Here is a 26,640-nt window from a genome sequence, read left to right on the forward strand (position 1 = left end):
GCTAGGGAGCCAGTGATCTGAGGGCTTTCTGGCTCCCCACTCCCTATCAGCCTGCCAGAGACCCTGGCAACTGCAGACTGAAACGTATGTAATTCTTGTCAGTTTCACTGCTGCCCACCACTAAATAGCTACAGTGATTTTCACCTGAGTCTGGCTAATTTGACAAGTGTTTGCCCAGTTTCTTTGCTGCTGCAGTGGTGGGCAGCCATGAAACTGACAAGACTCATATCAGTTTTAGTCAGCAGCTCTGCATCCATCTATTTTTTGTTTTAGAAACACCAAGAAATAGTGCAAGATTTCAGTTCTGCAGAAATTTGAGTTTTTGGCTTTTCATCCTGACTGAGGATGAAATTTTCCAAAAACTGAAATTTGTCTTTCCAGATAAAACTACTTTCCAGTAAAGTGGAGTTTGTTCTTTCTTGACTGTGCTGCAGTGGAAATTAACAGAAAATGGAGAGATACAGGATGAGGTAAAATCCTGCTCTCAGTAATTCCACTGAGAAAAAAATCATCATCTGGGTTTACACCAGTATGATGCAAAAAGAAAAGGAGTACTTGTGGCACCTTAGAGACTAACCAATTTATTTGAGCATGAGCTTTCGTGAGCTACAGCTCACTTCATCAGATGATGATGAAGTGAGCTGTAGCTCACGAAAGCTCATGCTCAAATAAATTGGTTAGTCTCTAAGGTGCCACAAGTACTCCTTTTCTTTTTGCGAATACAGACTAACACGGCTGTTCCTCTGAAACCAGTATGATGGAGAGCAGAGCTCTGCCTATTGTGCTTCATCCTCAGAAGATAAACAACAGCTTATTTTTAAAAAAGAAGCTTCCATTTTTCATAACTTCATTCCACAGACTTCAAAAATAAAGTTCCAGTGAAAGAACTTCACTTGAAATTTTTTAAATTTATTATGAAGAACATATGGGACCCTGGATTTTTTATGCAGATTCCTAATTTCAAAAGACAGATTCTCCTGTGCATTTGAATAGATTATGCTCAATATTATTAGCCTTTAGCCGAATCAGAAGATTATTAAAGCAGTTGCTCTATTCTCAAAGGAATTTTCTCCCTTTGCTTCCTCTGTATTTTAGGAAATTCAGTCTTTCTGACAGTCAACTCTGTTGCCTTTAAAAGGACCTGTCAAGCAGCATCACAACTAGCAGAAAAGATATTTAATGCTAAGCTACCAAAGAAGAGATCTGATCTTTCTTTAGTGCTCCTTATCTCCTTGCTCTTTTGCCTCCCTGTATAAGCTGCTTTGGGGAAAGGGGGTGCTTACACAGAGAGGCCTTTCAGCAGTTTGTCACACATACATTTCACAGGAGTGGGTAGGGAGTGTGCTAAACACTAGGGTCGTACATTGGTTTATTGCATAAAAGGAAAACGAAGAACTGTAGTGTTACTTGTCGGCGTGTTCCTCTCCATCCCCACTGAGCCAAAAGGCAGCTTTTGTCGACCAAAGGGTGTCAGTGTACACGCTACAATGCTCTTCCCACCATCAAAACTTTCCTGCTCTGCTGGCAAAATAAAGCCACCTCGATGAGAGGCACAGAGCTTTTTGCAGCAAAGTTAGAGCAACAAAGCTTCAGACACTGCGTTCGCTATGTCGCAGTAACTGGCCTCCAGGACGTATCCCACAATGCCCCCCGTGACCGCTCTGCTCACTGTTTTGAACTCCGCTGCCCTGCATCCAACTACACAGACATAGAATCATAGAATATCAGGGTTGGAAGAGACCTCAGGAGGTCATCTAGTCCAACCGCCTGCTCAAAGCAGGACCAATCCCCAATTAAATCATCCCAGCCAGGGCTTTGTCAAGCTGGGCCTTAAAAACCTCTAAGGAAGGAGATTCCACCACCTCCCTAGGTAACCCATTCCAGTGCTTCACCACCCTCCTTGTGAAATAATGCACCCCTCCGCTTTCAAAGCCCCAGGAAGTTTTGAAATTGCTCAGCGCAGAGAGCTCATATAGCCACTGCCCAGCTGAGCATGCCGCTCCTGACAGCAAATGCACTCCTGCCTGCACTACAGGGGAGGGAGTGGATGTCCTTAGTCTGTGGGAAGAGGAGGCTGTGAGAGAACTTGGAAGGAATCACGGAATCAAAACATTAACGTGGAATCCTGCTCTCCCCAGCACTAGGATCGCAGTGAGAGGCAGGCAGGGTGAGCTGCTGCAGGGGAAGGAGGGAAAGAGACTCCTGCACCCTCTCCTGGCTGGTGTGCCAGTCTCCGCTGAGCTGGGGTGAGGGGACAGGGTGACACCAGCTGTCTATCTCCCAGTTGGTTGCTTCCAGCTGCTGTCCGAACAAGTGATCAGGCTGGTGATTGCTATACTTAAAGAGACAGGGTGCTGACACACTCGCTCTCCCGCAACACATACACTTCCCCGACACACACTCTGTTTCTCTCTCACACATACACACACTCTTCCCCACACACTTCTGTGGGCTTCCCGTGTTAGTGTTCAGCAATGTTGGTCTGGTAACATTACTGAGTGCTACATTAAAAAGTGATGTACAGTGTATTACTTTTCGGGCATGGTGCAAACAAACAATGCCAGGCTCAGCACACTCCAGCAACACACATTACTGTGGCTCAGTGTTAATATGCCCCTTCAAGGCATCCCCTGCCCCCATTGGACACCTCTTATAGCCTTTTGTTCACGACACACACCACAATGCTGAAAAGCAGTGCCCGTTTTGTGCTTTCTTACAGAGATGGCTGGGTTGCAGATTGCCAGGACAGTTGAAAAGCAGCTGGCAATCTAGTAGGATGCCCATGGAACAACGGGATTGAGAAACCTTTGTCGTGTGAAGCTGTACCTGCACCATGAGACGTTGCAAACCCTTCCCAATGCACCCTGTGGCCAGTTGCACAGAGGAATAGCTACCCACAGTGCACTGCTCTCTGCGCTGATGCAAGAACTCCTATTGCGGATGCACTCTGCCGACACAAGGACACGTTGGCGCAACTTGCATCCATGGGTGCCAGCTTCCTCCTTTCCCCAGGGGTGCTAGACCCCTGCCCTGCCCCAGGTCCCGCCCCCACTCCATCCCTTCCCCCAAGGCCCTGCCCATGCCCTGCCTTTTCCCACCCCCGCTCCACCCCCTCCCCCAAGTGCACCCCGCCCTCACTCCCCTTTGCCCCCCAGCACCACACTGCTGAACAGCTGATCACAGCAGAGGGGAGGCGCTGACTATTTTTCCCCCGTGGGTGCCCCAGCACCAGCGCACCCACCGAGTCGGCATCTACGCTTGCATCCACAAAATTCCGCAGTGTACGCAAGGCCTGAGAAAACCCTCAATCATTTCGCATTTCAGCTTCTGCAACCCCTCTGGCTTCCTCCACATTCACCTTTCCACACCAGAATCATCTGCCTTTCCCAATCCAGCCTTTCTTCAAATCCCTCCTTATGCCACTGCCCGTCTCTCCTTGCCCTGGGCTCTATTCACCCAGTTATCTGCTTGTCTGACTGCTCTCTTTCTGCCAGGCTCCTAACGCTCAGCTAGCTTTTATGAAGAATCCCTTCCCATCCCCATCTGCCTCAGCTCCAACTTCAAGTCCCTACTCGGAATCCCTGTCTGGAAAGAGGATTGTAAACTATAGCCTTAGATTTTTAACAAACAAACAAGTAAGAAAGCAACAAAAGTTAATGGTAACCCTCGAGATACAAGCAGTACCTGCCAAACACCAACCTGGTAGGGGAGTGGCACCATACGTGAAAGAAAGCATAGAGCCAAATATACTAACACTCTTAAATGAATCAAACTGTACCATAGAATCTCTATGGGTAGAAATTCCGTGCTTGAATAATAAGTATAGCAGTAGGAATATACTACCGACCACCTAACTAGGACAGTGATGGTTATTGTGAAATACTCCAGGAGATTAGAGAAGCCAAAAAATAGAAAACTCAATAATAATGGTGGATTTCAACTATCCCTATACTGACTGGGTACCTCACCTCAGAACGGGATGCACAGATAAAGTTTTTAGATATTGTTACTAACTGCTTCTTGGAGCAGCTAGTCCCAGAACCCACAAAGGGAGAGGCAATTCTTGATTTAGTGCTGAGGGGAGTGCAGGATTTGGCCCAAGGAGTGAATATAGCTGGACCACTTGGTAATAGAGATCATAATATGATTAACTTTAACATCCCTGTGTGTGGGGGGTTGGGGGCGGGGGGGGGGAGATTAACAAAGAAGCCCACAACAGTAGCATTTAACTTCAGAAAGGGGAACTACACAAAAATGAGGAAGCTAGTTAAATGGAAATCAAAAGGAACAGTCACAAGAGTGAAATCCAGCAAGATGCATGGACGCTTTATAAAAATACTATACTAGAGGCTCAGATTAAATGTATACTCCAAACTAAAAAGAATAGTAAAAGGACCAAAAAAGTCAACAATGGCTAACCAGAGTAGAAGAGGTGTGGTTAAAGGCAAAAATGGATCCTTTAAAAACTGGAAGTCATATTCTACTAAGGACAATAGGAAGGGGCATAAACTTAGGCCAGTCAAGTGTAAAAGCATAATCAGGCAGGCCAAAAAGGAATTTGAAGCGCAACTAGCAAAAGACTCAAAAACTAACAAAAACTTTTTTAAGTACATCAGAAGCAGGAAGCCTGACAAACAGTGGGGCCACTGGACAATCAAGGTGCAAAAGGAGCACTCAAGGAAGATAAGGCCATTGCGGAGAATCGAAATGAAATTTTTGCGTTGATCTCCACTGCAGAGGATGTGAGGGAGATTCCCACACCTGAGCCATTCTTTTTCGGTGACAAATTTGGTGAATTATCCCACATTGAGGTGTCAATAGAGGAGGTTTTAGAACAAATTTATAATTAAACAGTAATAAATCCCCAGGACCAAATAGAATTCACCCAAGAATCCTGAAGGAACTCAAATATGAAATTACAAAACCACTAACTGTGGTATGTAATGTAACCTATCATTTAAATCAGCTTCTGTACCAGATGACTGGTGGATAGCTAATGTGAAACCATTTTTTAAAAAATGCTCCAGAGGCGATCCTGGCAATTACAGGCCAGTAAGCCTAACTTCAGAACCAGGCACATTGGTTGAAACTATAGTAAAGAACAGAATTATCCGGTACACAGACAACACAATTTGTTGTGGAAGAGTCAACACAGCTTTTGTAAAGGGAAACCAAGTGTCACCAATCGACTAAAATTCTTTGAGGGCATGTGGACAAGGATGATCCAGTGGAACGTCTTTGACAAAATCCCTCACCGCAAAGGCTCTTAAGCACAGTAAGGAGTCCTCTCATTGATCAGTAACTGGTTAAAAGACAGGAAACAAAGGGTAGGAATAAACGATCTGTTTTCAGAATGGAGAGAGGTAAATAGTGGTATTCCCCAGGAATCTGTTCTGGGACAATGTTGTTCAACATATTCATAAATGATATGGGAAAAGGAATAAACAGTGAGGTGGCAAAATTTGCAGATGATACAAAATTACTCAAGATAGTTATGTCCAAAGCTGACTGCAAAAGGGATCTTGCAGAACTGGGTGACTGGGCAACAAAATGGCAGATGTAATTCAGTGTTGATAAATACAAAGTAATGCACATTGGAAAACATAATCCCAACTATACATATAAAATGATGGGGTCTAAATTAGCTGTTACCATTCAAGAAAGAGATCATGGAGTTGTGGATAGGTCTCTGAAAACATCTGCTCAATGTGCAGTGGCAGTCGAAAAAGTGAACAGAATGGTAGGAACCATTAGGACAGGGACAGATGATAAGACAGAAAATATCCTAATGCCACTATATAAATCCATGGTACGCCCTCACCTTGAATACTGAGTGCAGTTCTGGACACCCCATCTAAAGACAGATAAATTAGAATTGGAAAAGGTACAGGGAAGGGCAACAAAAATGATGAGGGGTAAGGAACGGCTTCCATATGACCAGAGAATACAAAGCCTGAAACTGTTCAGCTCGGGAAAGAGACCACTCAAGGGCTATATCAGGGATGGCCAAACTGTGGTTCGCAAGATGCATGAGGCTCTTTTACCGTGAAAGTGCAGCTCGTGGAGCCCCCTTCCCCCAACTCCACCCCCATTCTCCACCTACCAGACTGGGGAGGGGAGCTCGAGACCACTGCCTTGCAGCAAGGTGGTAGGTTAGGGGCTTCTGCTCAGCAGGGAGGGGGGAGTCTCAGGGCTTCAATCCTGCAGATCATATGTGCTGTGGCTCATTGCTTCTGCAGGAGCAGAGCTGAAGCCCTAAACCCTCCCACAGGGTGCCTCTCAAGCCCTGGCAGGTGCACCCCAGCTCTCGAACTGCTGAAGACTGTCATATGGCCACCCCTGGGCAATATGATATATATCTTTAAAATAATGACTGATGTGGAGAAAGTGAATAAGTGCTATATACCCTTTCATAAAAAGAAAAGGAGTACTTGTGGCACCTTAGAGACTAACCAATTTATTAGAGCATAAGCTTTCGTGAGCTACAGCTCACTTCATCAGATGCAGAAAGCTTATGCTCCAATAAATTGGTTAGTCTCTAAGGTGCCACAAGTACTCCTTTTCTTTTTGCGAATACAGACTAACACGGCTGTTACTCTGATACCCTTTCATGTAGCACAAGAACCAGGGGTCACCCAATGAATTAATAGGCAGCAAGTTTTAAACAAACAAAAGAAGTGTTTCTTCACACAATACACAGTCAACCTGTGGAACTCATTGCCAGGTGATGTTCAAGGTCAAAAGTATAACTGGATTAAAAAAAGAATTAGATAATTTAATGGAGGATAGGTCCATCAATCGCTGTTAGTCAAGATGGTCAGGGATGCAACCTCAGGGTCTGGGTGTCCCTAAGCCGTTGACTTCCACAGTCCCTGCCCTGTTCTGTTCATTCCCTTGGAAGCACCAGGTATTTGCCATTGTTGGAAAACAGGATACTAGGCTAGATGGACCATTGGTCTGAATGGTTCGGGAAGGTTAGCCCCCGGCTGGGCCCGCCCTGCTTGCCTGAGGTCCCGCCCCTCCCGCTCCCTTCCCTCTCTGGAGCCCAGAGTCCCCCTCTCCCCCGCAGCTGCCAGCCTCTCCCCCCACCCCAGAGCTCCGGGCGGGCACTACGCAGCCCCCTCCAACCCCCGAGCGCCAGGCGGGTGGCATGTGGCCTCCTCAGCCTCCGAGCAACAAGCAGGCGGCATGGCCCCCAGCTCCCCCAAGACCCCTGAACACAGGGTGGGCATCTCCAGGGCTGGCAGCCCCCCCACCGAGTGCCTGGCAGTGCAGCCCCAGTCACCCCAAGTCCCTGCTGCAGTCCCCTCCAGCACTTCAAAAGTTCCCTCCCTGGAGGTGCGCATTTGGTATTTTTTCACAGCATCAACACCGAGTTAAGCTGACAAGCACGCTTATCATCCCAGGCCTTTGGCTTGGTCTGCCTGTCAGTGAGGTTAGTTTGAACAACCTCCATCATGTCTCTTAGCTCTTTTTTGAACCTTTGTACTTACTCACTGGCTCCTCCTCTGCCTCAGTGTCCCCTTCCCAGGAGTCTCTGATGGGGTCCCCTCACTTTCCTTACATATGGAAAATCAAAAGGCAAACCCTGTAGACTCCCTTGTGGCAGTTCCCTATAAGCAAATAGGGCAACATTTCATGCCAGTCCCAGACTCGCTTGCTGGCAAACATAGCCAGCACTGATTTCAGGTCTCACTGAACCTTTCCACCAGACCATTTGTCTCTGGATGAGATGGGGCAGCCTTTAGTTGTTTGACTTCACACAACCTCCACAGTTCACTGGCTAGCTGGGACATGAAATATGATTCATTATCTGACCAAATCTCTTTAGGGAAACTCATTCTGCTGAAAACCGTGAAAAGGGCTTTTGCCACCAAGTCAGCTACTGTGTTAGCTAGACCTACAGCCACTGGATATCTAGCAGTAAAATAACTCCAACCAAGATATATCTCTTCCCCCTTTGGGCAGGACATGGCATAGGTCCCACAATGTCCATTGCTACCCTTAAAATGCCTCTTGTTTTACAGGCAAGGGATGTCCTGCAGGTCTCTTTCTCTTTTGATAGGAGTCACAAGATCTGCAACACTCTCTTGCATTATTCTGTATTCTTGGACAGTGAAAATTCTTCTTGAACTTACTGTAGGTTCTCTGTGCCCCCAGGTGACCAGCAAAAGGACAGACATGTGCTAGCCACCTTACCTCCCCACGGTGCTGGGCAGGGGGCTTTATCTTTCCCCATGGGGGCTTTCCTATACAATCTCCCTTCCTCTTCAGAAAATCTTTCCCCATTTTCCCTCACTGGGGTCCCCTTAAGGATGTGCCCACAGGTACTTTCTAGTGTGGGATCTATTCTCAGGTCATCTGCAAAACCCTGGCTACAGACCACCTGAACAGCAGCCCCTTCACCTACTAGGAATAACTCCTCTCCCTTCAGCTGTGTGAGCTCCATGCTCCTCTGCTATGCAATGCAATGCGGGAGCTGGCCTTGGCCCCTCCCACACCTCAAAGCACAGTGGTTCCTCGTCCCGCTGAACAGGGGTTGGGGCTGGGGCCACCCCCTCCCCACACAGCTGCCTTTGCGTCTGAACAATTCTGAGATTACACAACAATATTCCTTCTGGCTGCGAGTTACTATATTAACTGATTTAGCCACAGACTAAATATCATTTCCCACAAGAGTTGCTATCGGAATACTATCCAGCTCTCCAACTTTTAAGGTTCCACCTAAGCTTTCCAACTCCAAAAGTACCACAGCCAAAGGTAGAGGAATTTTATATCTTCCCAATGCCAGGAGTTCTACCTCCTGGCCAAGTAACATGTTATTCTCTCTGAACATGCTTTCCTGATCACAGAAATCTGGGCTCCAGTGTCTCTCCACCCTAGATGCTCTGCAGGGCTACAGGGCCTCAGCATATCCATGAGGGAGAGGGAATGGAAGTTGCACTGGAAGTCTCAGAAAGAACTGGCTATGGAGAATCCCTCCTATTTTAACAGTTCTTTCAACTGCAAACAGGAATACAATATCCCTGCATTTCCCTTTTGCTCCTACCACACCAGCAGAAAACAAGGTGCAGTGGAGATCAGCCAAAACACCATAGTCAACTCAGAGTGCTCACAAAAGGAAACCAAGAGGAGTGGTGAAACAAGCAAAGGATGACGCCAAAGTTCAACAAGCCATAAAACCCGCACCAAGGTTTCGTTTGTGCAAAGTGACCTTTCGCACCAAAGGGACACATTAAGGAGATGAGCATAAAGGGGCCATGTGACTCAGACAGGCTCATAATGTGCAGATTTCACTCCATCATAAAAGCCTCCCGAAGGTGGCAAGCAGGTCTCAGCATTGCAGAGTACAGCTCTTAGTCCCATAGGTGAGAAAGCCTGAGATGACAATCTTATCTCTCACTTAATCATATCTTCGCTGCAAAAAATTAACTTGCCTGCCCCTTTCCCCTCACACTCAGACCAACACATCAGGTGGAACTGACTCCAGGTGCTTTCTGGGGAGGGAGGGGATTTCAGTCCAATTCTGACCTCAGGCCAGGCAAACCAACAGGACACAGGAGAGGAAAATGGCATACTTCTCCCCAAGGAGTTCCCCAAAATGTGTAGGGGTAGGAGTGGCTTTGGCAGGGGGTTCTGCCCCCAAATTTTGTGATACCAGGACATGTACAGGACACTTGTTCATGTGGGGTCCTGTGCCCTCCACTTCATTATTGGGGCCATATCCCCACTTTTCTGGCTCTAGCAGAAGGCTTCAGGACTTCCTTAGCCAGCCCCAGGAACTCCCCATGAAGGATTTCACAGCATCGAACGCAAAGCTCTAGAGATGCTAATGAAGCATCATCTACATTAACCGTTCTGTGTGGTGCGTGGTGGCGGAGGACAATATCTATCCCGCATGTCCCTGTCTCTGGCCCCCTCCCTCCTACCCTGGATTCTGATCTCAATGGGGCTACTCACATAGTAAGGTACTATTGACACACAATCTGACCCATGATCAGCAGTGACATAGCTATCACTTAAACTGTCATCACAGGCTTCAGCGCCAACAAGCTCTGGAGATGAACAAGGCAGTTCACAGCTCTCAGTTTTGGATGTCTACAGACTCAGTCACATTCACAGAATTACCTTTGCAGCCATAGGGGCTAGAAACGTGTTTTAAGAGGAAGCTTAAATTTTGCAGAAACCACTGAAGTTGCCACACAGAGGCTGGTCCCACTCCCAGGTTGCTACAGCCTCGCCTGTGGCTGTTCCCAAACCCCACGCCATACACTGTTGCCATTTATGCTGCAGGCTGGCCGGCTGAAGTGTGGCTTTCACAGGAAGTGCAACGTGAGCAGCACATTTCCTTTTAAAGTCCTAAAAATAAATCTGATGTGAAAATTTCGATTTCAGAATGTAAAAAAACCTCATTAACATTCATTTGGAGCCATTCAAAGGGCACTGAAAGCCTCTTTAGTAAAGTGTCACCAAACCTCACACTGAGGCTTTGTTTCCAGTGGCCACAGAGGCTATAGTGAGGTGAGGGAGAGTCATTGCAACTATACTGCAACATTTGGAAGAGGCCAACTTGCCATAATGTGCATTAGGAAAGGAAAGTTGCTGTGAGTGTGAGTTTGGCTTTAACTTAAACTTATTTAAAGGATTTTCAAGGAACCATTCAAGGCATAAACGAGCACCCAGAAGCAGTGAACCAATCAGCTAAAAGCTTTCATGAGGGCTCATCAAGTGACTCAAACAATTAGTATCTAGATCAGCCTGAGACCACATAGCTCCAGAGAAAGCATGCTGGACACCAGAGAGTGTGCTGAGATCAGCCGTACAATGGAGACTGCAGCACGGACTACATCACCATGCGGTCCCAATAAATGTGGCTGCAAGGGATACTTTCAATAATATCTCAGCCAACCAACAGAAACCATGATGGACCCTGATGGCAGAAAGATGAAAAGGGAGATGGCTGAGGAGACAGCCACGTTGGCTATGGTTTATGTCACAGATTTCCTGTTCAGCTCTGAATTCAAAACAGCCACACTAGTCAGTTTTGCTGCTTCTTCTAAATAAACTAATTCCTTTGGGGGGGGGGGGCAGATGAATGCCACAATTATTCTGCTAGACTAACAACAGAATGGGCTGCAAAGCTTCCAGAAAATGACTACCAGTGCCATACATAGCAGTAATTCTGGGGCTACAGTTGTCCCTCCAGGCCTGTGCACTGCAGATACATCACCCAAAGCAATTATCCATTAATCATCCCAAGGAGAGATGCTTAATGTTTAAATATGCAACTGTCACAAAATGCAGCACTGCTTAGCACTGCTTGGCTTTTGAGTCTGAATTTTTCACTATGGAAAAGTTTTGTTTTTAAAAGATTCTATAAAAACATTCTCTCTCTCTGGAGCTCAGCATCAGAGTGTGTGGAAATGACAGGAAAACAGCATGAAGGTGAGGGCTACCTCTGTAACACAGAAGGTGCATTGGATGTGCAGAAAACAAATGGCTTTTAAGTATAGTCCCTAACTGTACCATTCTCCACACATATATTAGCCAAAGATATGCTAGCTACACTTCCTCTGCGGTCCGAAGAGCCCTGCCCCTCCAATCACAGCACCTTCCAAAGACATTCCCCATTCAAACCATGATCCTCAATCCAAATAGATATATGAGCTGCAAGGCTGATGTGACCATTGAGATAAAAGCCCAGAAATGTGAGAGCAAGTGATCTGACTTTTCTCTAGCATCTTCCATTCCAAAGTCGTTTCTAAACTTAAACTGATATACACGATGAACTTTAGTCAGACATCTCTTCATCTGGTATTGAACAGAGTCACTTGGCTAGTGAAATGCCACTGGTGTAACAGTGCACAGTCCCACCGCACAACAAATTAGCACAGGAAGTGAAGGATGGCATGTCCAACAGGTAATATGTTCTAAATCCCCGTATTAGCTAATGAGGGACCCTTCTCTCTCTTTCTCTGTCGAAACCATTGTTATGTCCTAGTTTTCCAATGATACCCCAGAGCACAGCACTCTGTGACACCATGGACACAATTAGTCCCATGTCTGGAATGCCATGCCGTGGGTCGAATGATATCACTGCAATTCATGGGATTAATAATGGTATCAGCGACATAGAAGAATTTTGTATTCTGGGAGGTCTTTGGGGAAGCAGGAGTTCCCAGAGGGACTCACAGAAGGGAGTAATCACTGGAGAGGTAAGTTTAAATGATTTCACTGTTGGATGTCGGCAGAGCCTATATAATGGGGCACATACTTCTAGCCTTAACTGAGATCTGTTTCAGCTCTGTAATGCACCTTTAAGATTCCCTCCCATCCATCTTGTAGCCAGTAAAAATCTTTTCTAGAGATCCAGTTGGCTCCTGAGCTTGCTTCACAGGACAGTCTTGCCACCATAGATACACATAAAGTTCCAGGAGTACATGTGTAAGCAGAGTCAGGATGAGCTCCACCCTGACATCTGGTGGTGAGGTGTGGCAAGTTGTGGAAAAGAACTTCAGGGGCCGATCTCATTTGCATAGGCACACCCACCCCGCCTAGAATGAGGCCATAGCTGTCCAAATGGTCACTTTGGCTGCTGTGGGTTCCCCAGTGTCTCTGTTATTGGGGCAGGAAGAATAAATTGTTATTACACTGATTATGGGAATCAAAGACAGTGGAACTGTACTTGGCCTTTTTTTATGATGGAGGGACTCGCCATCAACTAAGTAGCACTCGCCAGGCAAGGGACATGGGTTCCAATTCTCTGTGAATGGAGAAAGGGTGGGGATGGGTATTAATACTTGGTGGCATGGGCTACCTGGTGAGGGCCTTACATGCTAATTGCACTTCTTTCTCTATTAGGATTTTTTATTCCATTAGTTACAGGCTGCTGAGCTGAATTCCCTTTGGGCTAATGGTGCACCCGCACTGAGACTCCCCTACTACAAGCTGAAATCACAAAAGAGCTAAACTTACTAAGAGCTGAAATCATTGAGTGTTGTGTTAAGTAGTGGGGGAGCCTGAAGATATATGGTGGAGCAGTTTGCGGGACGGCTGGAGCGGCTTGTGGAGCAGAGCAGTTTGTTGGCTGCCTAGAGCAGCTCATGGGGCAGCTGGCAGAGCGGAGCCCCATGGAGAGGTGGGGCCATCAGCTTTGGACCACGTAAGGTGCCCCTTAACCCCCCCACCACCCCAATCTCCACCCAGGTTGGGAGGTAAAACTCTGCAGATTAACTTTTGAACTCTGGGGCTGCCCTGACCAGGGACAGAGACTTTTGGGACTTTGAGTGATTTTGGGTTGCTGGACTCAAGAACCAAAGGGAAAGGACATGCCCCAATTTGCTTGGGGTGGGTTTTTTTGCTCATGGGTTGTGTTATGAATGCTGTTGGTGGCGTTTCCCCAACATAATGCCACATTGTTTCTCTCTGAAACACTGGAATGCGTTACCTAGGGAGGTGGTAGAATCTCCTTCCTTAGAGGTTTTTAAGGTCAGGCTTGACAAAGCCCTGGCTGGGATGATTTAACTGGGAATTGGTCCTGCTTTGAGCAGGGGGTTGGACTAGATGACCTTCTGGGGTCCCTTCCAACCCTGATATTCTATGATTCTATGATTCTGTTATTAAAAGGCTTTTTGCTACACTCAGACTCTGTGCTTGGGAGAGGGGAAGTATCGCCTCTTGGAGGCGCCCAGTGGGGGTGGTATATATTTGTCCCAGGTCACTGGGTGGGGGCTTGAGCCAGTTTTGCATTGTGTTATTGGAATGGATCCCCTAGATACTGAACCTGGCCCTTCTTGCTGCCAACTCTGACAGGCAGAAGGGTTACACATGCCCCTGTGTGCATCCCCCTCAGCCCCATGCACCCACATCCACCCTGTCCAGCAGAGTGGCCCAGTATTCTTTCTATGTGAATTTAATTGTCCTCTATGTATCACAATATCTGTTACCCAAGTTGGTTGGCCTTGGCCTAGTTCTTCACCTTTATTGTAGGATGGTCCATTCCCTTCCTCCATATGTTACTATGTGAGTTCTGTAACTGTAAGCTCTTCAGGGAAGGGGCTGTCGGGCACCTAGTCTGCTTTTGGCTGCTAGATTACAATACACAATAATGCTGAAATGAGATGAGAGGATGGTGTAGTAGGAAGAAAGCCTAAGCCATTGTATCAGAGGCCTAGTATGAGGCCTGAGGCCTGAACTAAAGTAATGGTCAACACTTGCTAATATAAAGCAAAGTTCAGTTGTACACAAGAGGCAGGCCCTGCTCACAGAATTTGGCAAGCGTAAGGCTGATATTGCAAAAACACATACTCCTAAGAGGTGCTAGGCACAAAACACTCACGTAAAAACATTCCAGAAGGGTGGTACCAGAACACCCCAATAAACACATTCCCCAAAAATAACAGGAACAGTCTGACCCATCTTAAGGATAAGGTCAGGATAACAGCGTGATGAATAGAGATGTGTTGATCAAACCTACAGCTACAAAGCAGTGGGTGGAACCCTGATATGTCAAGAGTAATATGGAACTTGTTTGTATTGGTGTATAAAGATGTATCTCAGAGGGAGTGGTCTTTGTCTGGCCTAGGGATAGTGAAAAGTCCCACCACTATGTGAGCCGGTCCATTGTCACAATCATGCATGTGTTAGTGTACCTGTAACCATTGAGCCGGGGCATTAGCACTGTGCTTCGTCAGCAATAAACCTGACGAAGTGCCTTTGCTACGAGCTAAGTGTGTAAATTTATAGGGCGGTTCACTCGAGGTCTGCTGTGCCAGCTGTCTGCGCAGACTAGGACAGCACACGGGAGAACACACATGCAGCCAAACATCTGACAACGCTGGTGACACCTAGGACAATTCTCATACACACATGCACACACTTGTATCCGTATCATGCTTGTTCACACAGATATGTTCATGCACACACATGTGCACCCCCCCGCCCCCACAGACTTAAGTGTTCTCTGGGACATAGTTTACAGTACAGGTGTTTCTCATCTGTAAAACTCAGGAGTTGTCTCCAAGTATCCCAGGGACACCTATTCATTTATATCAGCTGCTCTAGCTGTAGTGAGCCATCTGAGGAATGAACCAAATTCTCAAAGCATGCTTCAAATAAACAAACCAGTGTTTAGCAAAGAGGCAAAAGGGATGTTCCTATTTTTGCACCAACAAAGCAGATCATTTATGGTAGAAACTCAGAGTTTTTCAGACCAAGGCAAATCAAGTTCTTACTGGGCATCACATTTTGGAATAACTTGAAGTGCTCCCCACTGAATGCAGATATTACCATAAATGTGTGGTTGGAGCCTCCAGCTCGGTGGCTGAAATGGTGCAGTACAGCTTGGCAAACATGGACCAACATAGAAATGCATGTTTGAAGCAGCAATTGATTTCTCCTGGGACACAAGAGCGTTTGGCATCCGGACTAGCCATGAAAGCCCCTTTCAGCAGCTGTGATTTGTTAATCCACAGTATAATATGAATTAAATAAGGCTCTTCACACTTAACTAACACCACCTCCCCACCCCCAATCTACATTCTTTTGTAACATTTGGGTCTTGCACACAGCTATCTACTAATCCCTTCAACCCTAAACATCTCCCAGCTGCTGATTACAGCCATTATGGAGGAATTCCAGCAACTCAGACCCAGTGCACATTTAATCCTAAAGCTGTTAGACTCTTTGAGGAAATGGGCCTTCAGTTTAAAACTGTTACCCTTAACTAATGGAAAGGGAGGCATTCTGTTTATGTCCTAAGCATACCACAGAGCCTGAGAGCTCATGCCTTTGCTTACTTTACATGTTGTATTTGTCTGTTCATGGAAGGTCACTGATGGATGGGCTTGTTTGGAAGAGGGAGCCAGAAGCTGGGCAGCAAAAGGCAGCAGCTCTCTGCATCCCCTGTGGGACTATTTCTACTGCCCCGCCCCTCTGTAGTGATCAGTATGGGCAGGCAGACAGCGACTCATCCTCTAGCCACAAATGAGAGATCTCCGCGCCTCCCAGTCTGCAGGAGGGGAAACAGCTTCACAGGGATGTGCCTAAGGTCGCAGGGTTGGTCACTAGCGGAGCTGGGTACAGAATCCAGAACTCCTGATTCTCAGCCCCACACTAACCCCTAATGGCCAGATTCTCAAAGAAGCTCAGCTCAGCTCCTGCTGTGAGCTCCCAAAGGCCTGAGCAAGGACTGGGGCATAAACTGCACCATCCCAGGAGTAGTCCTGGTGGCTTTGTGCTCCTCTCTTGCTCCAGGAGGGCAATGATTTTCTATTTGCCTATACCCGCAGCAGATTGCTGCCCACTCAGCCCCACACATTCTGCTGTGCTGGCCAAGCAGAGCTAGTTCCCAAACTGTGTTCTGTGCATCATTGTTGGTGACCTGCAAAGCGCTGGCAGGTCACATAGTGCAGGATCCTCCTTGTTTCCAACTAATCATAAGAGCCTGGAAGCCTGAAGAAGCAGCTAGGAAAGAAGGAGCAGGAACAAGCCAAGTTGCCTCGCCTAGAGGCCATTGCCACACAAGACATTGGTGAGGCCTCATCTGGAGTACTGTGTCCAGTTTTGGGCCCCACACTTCAAGAAGGATGTGGATAAATTGGAGAGAGTCCAGCAAACGGCAACAAAAATGATTAGGGGACTGGAACACATGAGTTATGAGGAGAGGCTGAGGGAGCTGGGATTGTTTAGCCTGCAGAAGAGAAGAATGAGGGGGGATTTGATAGCTGCTTTCAACTACCTGAAAGGGGGTTCCAAAGAGGATGGCTCTAGACTGTTCTCAATGGTAGCAGATGACAGAACGAGGAGTAATGGTCTCAAGTTGCAGTGGGGGAGGTTTAGATTGGATATTAGGAAAAACTTTTTCACTAAGAGGGTGGTGAAACACTGGAATGCGTTACCTAGGGAGGTGGTAGAATCTCCTTCCTTAGAGGTTTTTAAGGTCAGGCTTGACAAAGCCCTGGCTGGGATGATTTAACTGGGAACTGGTCCTGCTTTGAGCAGGGGGTTGGACTAGATGACCTTCTGGGGTCCCTTCCAACCCTGATATTCTATGATTCTATGATTCTAAGACTGGGAGGACAAACATAAAGCATTGCCAGGGACCGGAACTACCACAAGGGGGAGCCATCACTTGGGAAGAGTAATGGGAACTGCCACAGGGAGAGTCCTGGAAACCAGGGGAATTAGATGTCAGGAAAGTATGTACAAGTGCAGGGAGCAGGGAACATGCAAGGGAGCAAGATCGGGGAGTGGGAACAGAACAGATCAAAGTGGGAGATGAAATAAAGAGCACAGCAAGCCAAGTGATTACTTTCTTTCCCAAAAAGGACAACACGCTTATTGCATTGAATTCAGTAAAGGGGTTCAGCTTCCCCAGGGTGACCCCCCAGAGCCTGTGAGAGATGGAATTAACTAACATGAGAAAAAACTAAAGTGACTACGAACAAACTTCTGAGAATAAAAATGGGCAAATAACTGAAAATGGAATAAGAGCGAGATAAGGTGGGTGAGGTACTGTCCTTTATTGCACCAGCTTCTGTTCGTGAGAGAGACAAGCTTTCTGGAATTGTTTGAACACTAGCTCTAAATTCACTGAATACATTATTTGGATGAGCTCCACTCACGCTGCAACTGATGAGAGCGATAGAGGGCTTGTCTACAGGTGCAGCGGTATGTGCAAGAGGGTGTGAATTCTAAACCACACTGCGTTGCATGTTAGCTGGCCATGTAGACCTAGCTGGCATGCACTAAAAGGTCCCTAGTTAAGGTACCATGCAACACAGTGGTGGTTGGAATACACACCCCTCTCATGTGCACTCACTGTTGTGCCTTGCAAGGAACCCTGAGACAACGAGAGTGACACCTTCGTAGATAAAGAAAAAGAAACCTACCAGTTTTCCAGGAACTGAACTGCCTCTATGGTTCTTATCTGCTTTGACGGTCACAATTTTTTTGATATGACTGATTCCCAGCCACGTCACAGAGTGGCTTAGACACGTTAAAGAGTAAACAACATAATTACTGGTGGGTCCGAACCCAACCCTCACCTCCAAACCCCTGTAATTTTTAGGGAGGAGGCCCCGGCTTCCAATTCAAGGCTCTTCATCAGAACCTGCTCGGAGTACGCTGGTTCCAGATTAGCTCCAGTGCACAAAGGGATCTGTTCTCTGGATTCAGTTGCAAGCAGACAATATATCAGAAGAGCTGATGTCATGAGGCACCTGTCAAAACTGGGCTAAAACCTACTAGAAAAGCTGGTGAGATTTCTGCACTATCAGATCTGAATCTCCCGATTCAGCTTTGAACACAAAGCTCTGTGCCCAACCTAGCCCCACCATGGATGGAAACGCTGCCTTTTCAGCCCCTGTCATGACAGAGCCACTAATGCAGCTGCTTTTAGAAAAGGTAGGTGTGTTGACCCAAAGAGCCCAGCACAGATTGTGAAGCACCCCTGGTATTTTGCAGCAATTGAATCTAAATAATGTCACAAAACTCCATGTCTAAGACTTTTGGGTACTTTGGCAGACATTCTTTATAACAACTAAATCCTTATTTGCACTTGGACAGAGGTTTGTTCTAACCCTTAGAGCCACATTATATAGGAAGTATTTTTTCCCTGAGATAGGTTGCCAATTTTTTAAAAAATAAATCAAAACATTGTTTACATTTTCTTATGGTTTCTTCCCCTAGCTTCTATTTAGTTAAAGGGTTCATATTTCTAGCTTGTTAACCTACAAGTTGTGCTACGCACATGATGGGGGGTGAGGGCGTAAGTATGCAGAACTGAATGGAAAAGCCTTTACCGTTTCATTCCGTGCATTTTTACCTCCTTGAAAAGTTGCTTTTCTGCAAAATATTGGGGTCATGGGGCAGAGAGGAGAAGGAGCTGTTCTTCGGTTTGGTGCATAAAGTCCAGGCCTGTTTTCCAGAGCCAGTTCAGATAAGTCCCTGGATGTCAGGAATCCAGTGCCATCAAACTTGAACCCAACCCTTGCCCAGCCTTAACTCTGAAGATGAAACTCAAGAGGAACCTTACCAGGGGTCCAGATTTGAACCCTTTCACCTCCACCAACTCTAACTCCAAGCTGTCTAATTATTTGTGTGTCAGTAAAAGAACCATATTTCTGGCCATCTTCCTAAGTACAACTTAACTCCAGACTCCGAGAAACAGTCAGCCAGGCCTCTGGAAAGCAGCTAAATCAGGGAAACAGAAATAATACAATATGACTTAAACTATATGACTGTCCCAACCAATCCAGTTTGCAACTAGAAAATGCACTGTGAAACCAGCTCAGCATTTGTATGGGCATCCAAAGAGCAGAGACAATACTGTGCTTCTTTCTCACTTCATGCCCACTGCCACGCTCACTTCACTGCATGCCCACTGTGTGTTCGTCGCCCACTGCCAAGTTCCATTTCCATAGAAATGCCACAACCTCATTTTTAGTTTTGTTATGAATATTTCACACAGCTCCACCTTCTCGTGGCTTCAGTGCATTGAACCTAACGCTTCTCAACCTTTTCACACTGTGACCCCATGTTACAAAAGAAGAGTTTCTGGACCCACTTCCATCTTGTCATAGTACCCCTAGACTTGTTTGCCACCTACTGCACCCAGGATCCAGCAAAATAAAGAAGTCCTGAGATTTCCTTGCATATACATGCTCTTGGTCATAGAATCATAGAAGATCAGGGTTGGAAGGGACCTCAGGAGGTCATCTAGTCCAACCCCCTGCTCAAAGCAGGACCAATCCCCAATTTTTGCCCCAGATCCTTAAATGGCTCCCCTCAAGGACTGAGCTCACAACCCTAGGTTTAGCAGGCTAATGGTCAAACCACTGAGCTATCCCTCCCCTCAAGGGGAGGTCTAATGGGTCTGATAGCAAACACTCGTGTTTTAGAATTGTGTGGTCTACTTAATCTAACTCCTGATTGGTAAATATTTTTGCTGTTCTGTTCCTGGCTTGAACTAGACCATCTAAATTCAAATAATTTATTTGCTGATTTTCACTCTGAATGGATCACGGTTTCCTCACACTTAGTCATTCTCCACATTTATTCAATACATGTTGTAGGGTTGGTTTTTTTAAAATGAACTTTGTGGCTTTATAATGAAGCATTTGCTGCCAGCATTTGATGCTTGACATGCAAAATCTGATCTGTGTTGGTTGTTCGATTTTGGGCACATAAGCCACCTGCTTTTCTCTCCTGTGCCTTTTGGGGTGAGTGTAACTGATGGAATCAACAGCAGGGCTTGAAGTAGCACCTCAGGGAGAAAGAGCAGATAAACAGGATTAGGGGGGTTGCAAAAATCAAACCCTTCCTTCTGGGTGCCCCCCCAGCACTCCTTGAGATGTGGTTCCTGGGAACACCAGGCTATTGTAATGTTTACTGTGTGAGCCCCCATTCATTTTCCTGTTGCCATGCTGGCACAAAGTAACTGCCTGTGAATGTGGTTAAGAGTTTGCTCAGGTCCTTGTTTGGCTAGTTGAACTGGGGATGGTATTTGGGAGCGCCACATCTCTGCTGCCCCACTGCACACCATTGAAACACTCCAGCCTGGTGTGAGCACTTGAGCTTTCAGCTTCACTTTAACTTTCTGCCAGTGACTATGACATTGCTCAAAAGTCCCTGGAAAGAAACTACAGAAGGGGCTTGAGCAGCGCCAAAGAAAATTCACCTTGAAATCAGAGCGCAACCCCCAGGACCTGTTTTGTGATATTCACCCAGCTCCAGGACGTTTGCCGCACTGGTGCTGCATTCTGAAACACAGGCTGATCCCTTAGCCAGCTTTGCATTAGACCTATCTACAGAAAAGTACTTGGCTAGTGTTTTAGCTGTCTGAGGACTTCAATGGGATTGACATGGTGGGGTGCAGGTATGGGTCAGAGTTGCGGAGAGTCCACAGCTGTCTTTTCTAAGCTTGTATCTTTTATAGTTCTCCAAGGAGAGAATTAACTCAGCAATGCAGCAGTGTCTCCTTTCAGCTGGCAGGCCTCCAGCTCCCCTCCCCCAGCCCTTTCCTCCCAAGTACTGTATACGCCAGCTACAGAGAGCTGAGCACTTTTCCTGCTTATCCCAGTGCTTGGTAAAGAAACTCCTCTTTGGAATCCAGGGCGAATTAAAAAAGGTCACTACCCATCCTTCCTTTCTCAAACGGATTAGGTGCAAAAGTAACAATTTTAAAAAGGACCAAGAGATAGGACCAACAGTCCCAAAGGCAAAGCACTTTCACCCAGCGTAGGGGTGAAGTTTCACGCTATCTTGGAGTGAGTTCTTTCAGATCAAGCACATTGTGCAAAAAGCCATTCTCTGTGTGCCCTCTTTATACCCCTTCCCTCTTGGGAAGAATATCAGATGACACTACTGACACAACTTTTCAAAGTGTGTAAGGCTTTGTAAAGTGATTTAGGCGTTCCTGTGCTCAGCGTCACCCCAACATCTAACTGATTTAGGAGCTTAAATGGCATTTTCAAAAGGCATTTTAGGAACTTAGGAATCTAAATGCCATTGACTGTCTCCCAAACCTGTGTTCTGGACTCTGGCACAAAAGATCCCAGGGTAACATGTTCACACTTGGGAGTCTAAAGTTAGGCCAGGCCAGATTTTCTAAGGTGCCTAAAGATGAAGCTAGGTGTCCAGTGGGTTTTACAAAGTCATATGTATAAGTTAGTCCCATAGCTCCCATTAGAGTCAATGGGAGTCAAGCTACAAACTTATTCAGGTGTGTCTGAACATCCCAGGAGGTGCCTATGTGTATTTTTGGGCACCTAAATACCTTTGGTAATATGCCGCCTAGGGTATGATCTTGGCATTTGGGGATATATTTGGTTAGAGCAGGGCACAGAACAAAGTCCAGTCATGCATTGCAACTTCATCTGCATTTGGTTCTAGATAACAATGTGGGACCCTTCCATTTCTTGCCAGAATCAATGTTGCTTCGCACTTGGCAGCAATACCGATTCATAAGGAATTTTCTCTTTGGTGCTAAGTCCCCTGCTGGTTTTCTGCAGCATTCCAAACTCTTCTACAAAGGCTGTAAGTGGAAATGCATGGAAAGCCCCTGGGCAAGCCTCGCTGCGGCTGCGGCTGCGGCTGCATGTTTGAAGGGTGGTGTTGGATGTGAGCTCTGCAGCACACTCACCTGCTGGCTGTCTTGGTAAGGGGGAGGGGGCACACTCTGTGTGGCCATCATTGTCAGAGCTGGTGCTGGGGAGACATGTTGCATCATGGGATTGATTCACATCTAGAACCTGTTGATGGGAGAAAGTTCAGCTTGATTAACCAAAAGATGAGACACTGCCTGCTCCCGAGCGAATGCCGCTGACCATTGCTGCACTGGTCCTGCCAATGGGCTCAGCCTGCTGAGTCATTTCCCTCCGTGGCCCCTACAAATGAGCTCCTGCCATTAGAATTACTCAGACTCAAATCAGTTCGGTGGTGATGGCTGCCTTTGGTTGTGGTTTGAGGTGGCATAGTTGTGCTAACTGTACAAATCCGAAACCCTGACTCCAAGACACACTATGAAAACACAAATCCATCTCCTCACTATTCAGGGGGTGGTCATGTTGCCAACGGAAACTGGGTGAGAGGGGGGATGTCCTGAAATATTTCAAGCTTGTGATCAGCTCAAGCCCCTGGCCTGAAATATTAGTCAGAAGTAGAGGAACGAGCATTGCTATTGTTCATTGTCAGTTGCCAATGTCCTCAGTGCTGTGAAGCAAAGGAAAGGCATGGCTTCTGCTTGAAAAAGCTGACAATCTGATTCAGACACAGGAGCAGAGGTCCACTCCAGAGTCCAGTGGCTAGCAGGAGTTCACTCAGAAGATGATCAGTGATCATGGCTTTTTCTTTTCTCTGCTTCTGCATGGCCATTGAAATTGTCCTGGCAATGGAATGTGTAAAACACAGAAAACCATGAGTCCTGGGGTTTTCCACAGAGCCAAGAAACTTCTCAAGTGCATGTTAGAGGAGGTGCTGGGTTCATCTTAGAAACTCCTGAGTTTTCGTAATTACCTGTATTTGGAGCTCTGAAACTCAGCCTTCCTCTCCTCCAGGCAGCCTGGGAACTCTCACTGGCCTTTCAGACATTGCAGATGGGAGTTCTCAAAGGTGCTGGGAGCAGAAGGAGCTTTTCAGTTGATGCTGCAGGTAATGGAGAAGCTGTGTATTTGAAAGCTCATACAAAGTCTTGCTTTATTGTGTGAGTAAACAAATACGAAGCCATTGCATCAACCAACTCTACTGTACTTTTAAAAATGTTTCTATAGCATCATGCACATTCTCCCCACAGGTAGGCGCCATTTATCTCGTGCCATATCAGCCTGGGACTAACATTAGTCACAGTGCAACTTGCAACAATATATTTGAAAATCTGTCAAGAGGACAGAAGAGTACAGGGTCACCAATTAGTCAAACATTGAATGACTAAGTCAGTTTCAATTCCATCCGCTGTCTTCTGATTCAAAACCTTCCCAAACATATACAATTATAGTATTAAAAAATAACCCCAAACAATGCTAAATCTAGGAGATTTACTGCTTTAGGCAAACTGAAAAATCGCTCTACCTTTTTACCTATCATCATGTAATAGACATATAGAGACGACATTCTTTGCTCCCCAGGTAACCATTCTGCCTGTGGGATGCAAACAATTATGAGCCTAACTGCAAGTGAGGGAAATATTGAGAGGAAGTGGTCCTGTTAACAAGAGAAATTGTTTTCAGACTAGAAACACAAGATATCATTTTGCATAAACCCACTCTCTCATCGACCCAAACACGCAAAAAATGCAGGAAAAAATCTTGAAGCATTTTGCAAAAATATGTTTTCCACAATTTCTCAGAGTCCTATTCCTAACATCCCAGAGGCAGCAGAAACATTAATTTTTGTGGTAACTTCTTCACTGAATTTCACAGAGTTATGCAGGAGATAACTGCTGTCTCTATAGAATCATAGAATATCAGGGTTGGAAGGGACCTCTGGAGGTCATCTAGTCCAACCCCCTGCTCAAAGCAGGACCGATCCCCAATTAAATCACACCAGCCAGGGCTTTGTCAAGCCTGACCTTAAAAACTTCTAAAGAAGGAGATTCCACCACCTCCCTAGGTAACGCATTCCAGTATTTCACCAACCTCCTAGTGAAAAAGCTTTTCCTAATATCCAACCTAAATCTCCCTCACTGCAACTTGAGACCATTACTCCTTGTTCTGTCATCTGCTATCACTGAGAACAGTTTAGAGCCATCCTCTTTGGAACCCCCTTTCAAGTAGTTGAAAGCAGCGATCAAATCCCCCCTCATTCTTCTCTTCCGTAGACTAAACATCCCCAGTTCCCTCAGCCTCTCCTCATAAGTCATGTGTTCCAGTCCCCTAATCATTTTTGTTGCCCTCCGCTGGACTCTTTCCAATTTTTCCACATCCTTCTTGTAGTGTGGGGCCCAAAACTGGACACACTACTACAGATGAGGCCTCACTAGTGTCGAACAGAGGGGAACGATCATGACCCTCGATCTGCTGGCAATGCCCCTACTTATACATCCCAAAATGCCATTGGCCTTCTTGGCAACAAGGGCACACTGTTGACTCATATCCAGCTTCTCGTCCACTGTCACCCCTAGGTCCTTTTCTGCAACTTCTGCCTAGCTATTCAGTCCCTAGTCTGTAGCGGTGCATTGGATTCTTCTGTCCTAAGTGCAGGATTCTGCACTTGTCCTTGTTGAACCTCATCAGATTTCTTTTGGCCCAATCCTCCCATTTGTCTAGGTCCCTCTGTATCCTATCTCTACACTCCAGCGTATCTACCTCTCCTCCCAGTTTACTTTCATCTGCAAACTTGCTGAGGGTGCAATCCACACCATCCTCCAGATCATTTATGAAGATATTGAACAAATCCGGCCCCAGGACCAACCCTTGGGGCACTCCACTTGATACGAGCTGCCAACTAGACATGGAGCCATTGATCACTACCCGTTGAGCCCGACAATCTAGCCAGCTTTCTATCCACCTTATAGTCCAGTACTAGTTTACTTTAAATAACTCTGAAGAAAGAATGCTGGAGTTTGATCAGCAGTGTTCTGTCTTCCAGCAGAGCTTCTCCAATTTCGTCATTTAGGGGGGCAACAATCTTGGACTAAATTCATCCCTCCAGACCAAATCAATGGAGCAGCCCTGGGGTGGGACCAATTGTGGCCTCTTGTGCTGATGCCATTGCAGTATCACAGCTTGTTGCCATGCACTGACTGTGACGTCACCAAGTCAGCATTATGACTTGAATAAATAATCCTAGAGGAAGGGAAATCAGGTTGGCAGAGAGCAGACACTTAGTTATTTTTTGATAATGAACAAAAGCCATGGAGGGAAAGCCTCCAAGCTTGTGGACAGTACATAGTTATTTGTTGAAGTGTAAAACCTTCAAAAGATTTCACCATTGCAATAGTCTGGCTTTGACTCATAAATGATCTGGAAAAAGGAGTAAAGAGCGAGGTGGCAACATTTGCAGACGATACAAAATTACTCAAGATAGTTAAGTCCAGAGCAGACTGCAGATCTCACAGAACTGGGTGATTTGGCGACAAAGTAGCAGATGAAATTCAATGTTGATAAATGCAAAGTAATGAACATTGGAAAACATAATCCAACCATACATACAAAATGATGGGGGTCTAAATTAGCTAATACCACTCAAGAAAGAGATCGTGGACTCATTGTGAACAATTTTCTGAAAACATCTGCTCAATGTGCAGCAGCCATCAAAAAAGCGAACGGAATGTTAGGAACCATGAGGAAAGGGATCGATAACAAGACAGAAAATATCCTAATGCCTCTAGGGGCAGGAATCACTTGATGGCCTTTTCTGTTAATTCCCTCTGAGGCACCTGGCACTGGCCCCTGTTGGAAGACAAAATACTGGGCTAGATGAATCATTGGTCTGACCCAGTCTGGCCATTATTATGTTCTCTGTATAAATCCATAGTACACCCACATCTTGAATACTGTGTGAAGATCTGGTTGCCCCATCTCAAAAGATATATTAGAAGTGGAAAAGGTTCAGAGAATGGAAATAACATGATTAGGGGTATGGAACAGCTTCCGTAAGAGGAGAGATTAAAAAGACTGCGACCTTCCAGCTTGGAAAAGAGACGACTAAGGGGGGGAATATGACAGAGGTCTATAAAAGCATGTACAGAAGGTAAATAAGGAAGTATCAGCAAAAAGAACAGGAGGACTTGTGGCACCTTAGAGACTAACACATTTATTTGAGCATGAGCTTTCGTGAGCTACAGCTCACTTCAAGCTTATGCTCAAATAAATTGGTTAGTCTCTAAGGTGCCACAAGTCCTTTTCTTTTTGCGAATACAGACTAACACGGCTGCTGTTCTGAAAATCAATAACAGGGTTCATAAAAGAGCCAGATAAGTTCAAGAGCTTGAGAGGTCCATCAACGGCCGTTAGCCAGGAGGGGCAGGGATTCAACACTCTGCTGTGTCCCTAGCCTCTGTTTGCCAGAAGCTGGGAGTCAACGACAGGGGATGGATCACTCATTTGCCCTGTTCTGTTCATTCTCTCTGAAGCATCTGGCTTTGGCCACTGTCGGAAGACAGGATCCTGGGCTAGCTGGACCATTGCTCTGACCCGATAT

At 46.1% G+C, this 26,640-nt stretch overlaps 1 protein-coding gene across 14 annotated transcripts in view; it reads right to left on the minus strand.

The window, feature by feature from the left end:
* The window catches only part of PKNOX2 (PBX/knotted 1 homeobox 2), a 691,764-nt gene that overhangs the window by 310,563 nt on the left and 354,561 nt on the right, over positions 1–26,640 (minus strand). For 13 of the 14 annotated variants that reach the window (XM_073320703.1, XM_073320717.1, XM_073320702.1 and 10 more), the window contains one exon: positions 22,145–22,253. The exons of the other annotated variant lie outside the window; for it this stretch is intronic. In XM_073320703.1, the coding sequence (XP_073176804.1) occupies positions 22,145–22,231 (87 nt within the window). In that variant the 5' untranslated portion in view covers positions 22,232–22,253. The remainder of the gene's footprint in view (positions 1–22,144; positions 22,254–26,640) is intronic. 14 annotated transcript variants of the gene reach the window in all.

The sequence above is a fragment of the Lepidochelys kempii genome, chromosome 22 (genome assembly GCF_965140265.1).
Source record: "Lepidochelys kempii isolate rLepKem1 chromosome 22, rLepKem1.hap2, whole genome shotgun sequence".
NCBI classification, from domain to species: Eukaryota; Metazoa; Chordata; order Testudines; family Cheloniidae; genus Lepidochelys; species Lepidochelys kempii.